Genomic DNA, 6000 nt, shown 5'->3' on the forward strand with positions numbered 1-6000 from the left:
GCTCGCCGACTCGCCCCGCCCACTACTAGCTGCGGCGCGCCGGACACCGCCGCGCGCGCGCGCACAAGGGCTACGCGCCGCCGCTCGCCTACGCGCCGCGCGACCCCGGTAAGTGCTCGCCGGCTCGCCCCGCCCACTACTAGCTGCGGCGCGCCGGACACCGCCGCGCGCGCGCGCACAAGGGCTACGCGCCGCCGCTCGCCTACGCGCCGCGCGACCCCGGTAAGTGCTCGCCGACTCGCCCCGCCCACTACTAGCTGCGGCGCGCCGGACACCGCCGCGCGCGCGCGCACAAGGGCTACGCGCCGCCGCTCGCCTACGCGCCGCGCGACCCCGGTAAGTGCTCGCCGGCTCGCCCCGCCCACTACTAGCTGCGGCGCGCCGGACACCGCCGCGCGCGCGCGCACAAGGGCTACGCGCCGCCGCTCGCCTACGCGCCGCGCGACCCCGGTAAGTGCTCGCCGACTCGCCCCGCCCACTACTAGCTGCGGCGCGCCGGACACCGCCGCGCGCGCGCGCACAAGGGCTACGCGCCGCCGCTCGCCTACGCGCCGCGCGACCCCGGTCTGTGCGAGTTTGGTACGCTAATTCTCTTGGCTCAAAATTTGGAGCAGCCCGACCGCCCGAACCTTACACTTAATCACAGCTGAATAGTACTGCTCTTAAAGTATTCGGTGCGAGTTTGGTGGGTAAGGTAGCTTGTGCACCTGGGGAGAGTCGAGACCGAGGTCAGCTTGCAATGTTCCTGGTATTGCAGACGTCGTAAGCTGCGATATACGCTTGCCATTACTTGGATCGTTTGCCACTTTCGCACATTGTATGCTGTGCTCTTATTGCTCGTATGTTATAAAGCTTACAACGTTTTTCGATAAATACTAGACATCATTACAACAATTTTTATTTATTTATATATTATGAAGCAAAAACTTTGTAAGCCTTTTTACGAAAATTGTGCGGACGGAGTATTATAAAATTTCATACACTTATAGTTTATATAAAGGAATGCAGAATGCTATATATTTTTTTATATTATGCATAAAAATATATTAAATTAATAAAAAAAAAAACATTTGACTATCAAAATCTGTAGTCAAATTGATTTAAATAAATAAATAAAATTGTTTCAAAAATAAAAAGTCAGTAATGGACTCTTGTGTCTACAGCGTCAGCACCGGCCGGACCCAGCGGACGGCGTGCCGAGCCGTACGCAAACGCGTATCCACAGTCGTACGAGATGCGTCCCGCGCAGAAGGTCTGACAGTACGAGGGAGCGCTGGAGCTGGTGGCCCTGGCGCCCGGCGTGCCGCTGTTGCTGGGCTACGTGTGCCGCGCGCCCACCGCCTCCACCGCCTCGCAGACCGCCATCTCGGTGCACGCGCCGCCCGGTCCCCAGCTCGGCTCCGCCCCTCAGCTCGGCCCTGCCCTCCAGCCGGGCCCCGCCCACCTTCCCGGCCCCGCCCAGCGCCGCGTGCGCGATGCGTAATCGCCTGCTCAACTTCCGCGAGCTCAATCTAACCGCGAGGTGTTCTATCAAATTAGCCATTATTTTTGTACGAGATTAGTAGAGTGGGACGCTGGCCTCCCGCCCCGGTGAACGTCGGGCCCGCTCCGACCGGACATTTATGTATATTTTTGTATATAAATGACGACTATATAAAGGCTCCGATGTAAAAATATCATGCAAATACTTACTGTAATCGTACCGTTAGAATATAGATAACGATTGAGGTTGGTACGTAATTTTACTGAATCTCTAATTGTAATTTTTATAACATGTTATTTTAAAGGTATATTATAACGTAAGCGGAATGTTGAGGTGCCATTATACCGATTTATATTCGAACCCATGTTACACTTTCTTTTCGAGACGTCATTTAAATCGTTTCGTAAAATATAAACGTTCCAAAAATAGACAATTTTTTGTGAACCTTCGTTAATTGTTATGTATACTTAAATGATTTCCAACAATACTTCGTTTATATTATTAAAAGATTAAATTTATAAGTAATTTCCTTTTAAAGCACAAAATTGTCTTTAAATATCCTGTAAGAATTACTCAATTTACCGCTTAAATTTGTGAGTCTTCCTGTGACGATATAATTATTTTTTATTTGTAGAGATAATGAGAAATTTGAACAGTATTGCCAAATGATCAAATGATACTAGACTGAAAAATTCTCAAACTAATGTTATAAAATTTTGCATTCGTCTAATTTATTTCGCGCTCACTGCGCTAATTGGCTCAAGTGTACTTTATTGGATGTATGATTTTTGATGTGTATCGACTAGCATATCACACTAACACTTATAGCATCTATCCGACGGTCAGTTGTATAGTTCAGTTGAATTGATCTCTTTTTTTCAAATGTATTTCCGTAGTTTAATATTATTCGTCGTGCAAGCCAAAGAGCATGATGTATTTTACGATCTATACACTAACGATAAGAGTCAATCTTTTTAAGTAATCCGTATAAATGCCATTATATTAGAGAATGTCGAAACAATACACAAGCTCTTGAAACTTGTAATATAAATATTGTATATTTGTATGTAAAGTGAGGATACATTGCCGCTGTAGTGACTCGACCAATCGCCTCATTGATGGCTAGTTATTTCCAACGTGTAGTTATCAATGGCATTATGTCTTTTAAGTATAAGCTAGTTTACATATATTAGAATATTTAAATGACATTGTGAATATTTTTAATTAATGACATGAATGTTAAAACATGTGATTTCAAAATAACAAAATACAATAAATTTTACAAGAATATGTTTTGTTTTTCTTTAAAAGACGACGTTCGCTTGTCGATTCCCGTTGTGCTCTCATAAAAACATTTAATGAATAAATATATCCTATACAAACTATAGGTCTACCAGGATCTGATGGCAAATTTTTTAAAAAAAAAATAGCGATTTTCTTATGGCAACAAACAAAATGTCATCTGTCAACTGAAATTTCGAGGAATTATTTTTCGTTTGGCTTCAAATTTCCTTTACAAAGTGGTGAAAATGTCGAAGAAACCTCTTCGATCGCAAGCAAGAATTATTGTTTTATTATTATTATTATTTTTAAAAAAAATTATCCTTATCAATAAATTATAAATAAGGAAAAAAAGTATGAAAACGTTTTATTCCAATTTCCCCAGTATTGCTAGCGTCAATTTTGTTTCCCCTTTTTGCCATCAGGATCCTGGTAGATCTATATTAATCAAGGCGTGATGGCCATATACTGTACATAATTAGAATAAAATATATCCATATGTATACATGGTACATAGACCAAAATAACATTTTTTACAATTTTTGTCTGTCTGTCTGTTTGTTCCGGCTAATCTCTGAAACGGTTGGACGGATTTTGACCGAACTTTGGATTGGCAGATAGCTGATATAATAAGGAGTAACTTAGGCTATTTACATTTTAAAAATTTATTTATTTTACAACTTTGCGGACTGAGCAATAACTTTGCAGACGAAGTTGCGAGCACACTACACTAGTCTATAATAAAATTATAAAGAGGTAAAGTTTATAACTTTGTTTGTATGTAGGGGGTAATCTTCGCAAAAACTGATCCGATCATGAAAATTCTTTCACTAACAGAAAGCTACACTATTCAGCAGTGACATAGGCTATATTTTATTGTAATTGAACAAAAAATTCAGTAAATAAGAAAAAGATTAAAATATAATATCAAAATGGTACATAAACTAGCGCCATCTATCGCTATTCGAAAACAATTTATTAGTCTCGACGTTAATTTAGTCTATCGACGACGATTTCTCGATTTTTGATAGATGGCGTTGGAGCAACATATTATTTAAGTGCTATAAAATTATTCTATAATGTTATTTGGTTCTGTAATTTAAAATAATAAATACACGGGAGCAACATATTATTTATTTAAGTGCTATTAAACTTGTTCTTTAAAGTATGTTATTTGGTTAATATAATAATAATTAACGCCCAACGAAGTGGGCACGGGTCAGCTAGTAAATAATAAAATAAGAAGAGTTGACTTATAAAATCATTGAAATATATTAAAATATTTCAATATGGCATCAATTTCAATTTCTTGTATTGCACATTTTTATTGGTTTTTAGGTAATATTTGGAGGTTAATAAGACACATCTAAAGTATGTATTCATATTTATATACAAGTACAAAAGTGTTATTATAATAAGCATTTTTATTTTCGCAGCCACTTTTCTATTAGCTGTAAGAATATTTTCCTTCAGTAAGAACCTTCGGTAATATAAATTTGAAAAATTGTAATGGTTTAATATTTTTTTGTCGATGCGATTGGATTTTTCAAATTATCTAACTTATTTCTAAAGCAAAAAAACTTATGCATAAGATTATTTATTACATATTATAGGTACTTGTGTACTAAACATCATTGTTGTATGAATACATAGGACCGGTAGATCGCGAGATTAGATATTTTGAATGAACAAACAAAAATCTTAAAGTTTTTTCAAATATTATATGTTTTATAATATTTTAATAGATATACGTAAATTCACTTTGTTATCAAAAAAAAAAAATCGCCGAAAGGGAGCGAGGGAGTCCTTTTGTTCTTATTTTTGATGGCGTGGGGGCTATTATTCCTTGTTTTTTTTTTTTTGCAAAATTCTCGCTTACGCTACAGCCTGTAAAGTCTGCTACGTATAGGCCTCTTTCCCCATGTAGGAAAAGGATTAGAGCTTAATCTATCACGCTGCTCCATTGCGGATATGCGGAAATATTCCCTACTATGATTAACGATCGCGACATCGATCGTGTACATGATAGCGACCGGGACCGACAGCTTACCATGCTCACCGAGCCACGGTGGGGAGAAATACAAGGACGAACAACCAGACCGCAAATAAATCTTATATATAAAATTCCTGTGTCACTATGTTAGTTAGCATGCTCCTCTAAAACGGCTAGACCGATTTTTATGAAATTTTGTGTGCATATCGGGTAGGTCTGAGAATCGGCCAAAATTTATTTTTCATACCCCTAAATTATAAGGGGGAGGGGGTTAAGGGGTTTTATAATATATACGGCAAAACAACGTTCGCGAGGTCAGCTTGTGTTTGTATAAACACAAATACCCAATTCGAGTGGGAATCGAACCCGCGACCGTCGGTGTTAAGGCGCCGTCGACACGGCACACGCACCATTATACCAAAAATTTTGTAGGCATTACTTTAACCAAATGTACCCTACTTGTCTATAAATATTAGAATATTAATTGTACAATAAATTCACATGAATAACAATAAAGAAATCTGAATACATTTATAAATGCCGTGTGCAAAATAATGAAGATGCGTACGTAAGTACCAGTATTAAATGATATCACCATTACTCATACAACAATGACGCGATTTTGTTTAGCTATTAATTTAAAAGGGTTATCCTTTGTAGACGATAATCTGTTTTACAAACCATGTTCTAAAACATTTTTTTTATATATATATAAATTTAACAAACATTGGAATAAACTCGGTGGATTAAATGTTGAAATACTAAAATAAAAACGGCAAATATAAAATAAAATTTACCTATGCTAGTTATACACAAACATTATGAAACTTAACACTATTTTAATTTGTTACAAAAAAATAATAATGGAAGTCAAAAACAATTTGAATAAAATTTTAATAATGCAGTATTTTGTGATCATGGCGATATCGGAGTAGCTATTTCGAAGCCGTATTTTGTATTACAATCAAGTTTCAATAGTCAACAATAATATATTTTTACAAGCTTGTGTCTGCTATGTAATGCTCAACTATGTGCCGTTGGGAGAATATGAGATTTTACATCAAATGTAAGAAACTGAACAAATAAATTACAAAAAAAAAGCCTAACCTATCACTATTTATAATATAAACTATCGTAGCACGAGTATAAAAATTATAACCAATCTACAAAGTTGCAATATTAACTTATATTTACTAGGTACTATGAAATGTCAAAAATTTATTCGTATTAATGCTGTTTTACA

At 38.1% G+C, this 6000-nt stretch overlaps 1 protein-coding gene across 1 annotated transcript in view; it reads left to right on the top strand.

Annotated features, from left to right (window-relative positions):
- The window catches only part of LOC123655262 (disintegrin and metalloproteinase domain-containing protein 10), a 91529-nt gene extending 90271 nt beyond the window's left edge, over window positions 1-1258 (top strand). Inside the window, exon 16 of the mRNA XM_045591079.1 lies at window positions 1164-1258. Within this exon, the coding sequence (XP_045447035.1) occupies window positions 1164-1258 (95 nt within the window). The remainder of the gene's footprint in view (window positions 1-1163) is intronic.
- Window positions 1259-6000: the final 4742 nt, after the last annotated feature.

The sequence above is a fragment of the Melitaea cinxia genome, chromosome 7 (genome assembly GCF_905220565.1).
Source record: "Melitaea cinxia chromosome 7, ilMelCinx1.1, whole genome shotgun sequence".
NCBI lineage: Eukaryota > Metazoa > Arthropoda > Insecta > Lepidoptera > Nymphalidae > Melitaea > Melitaea cinxia.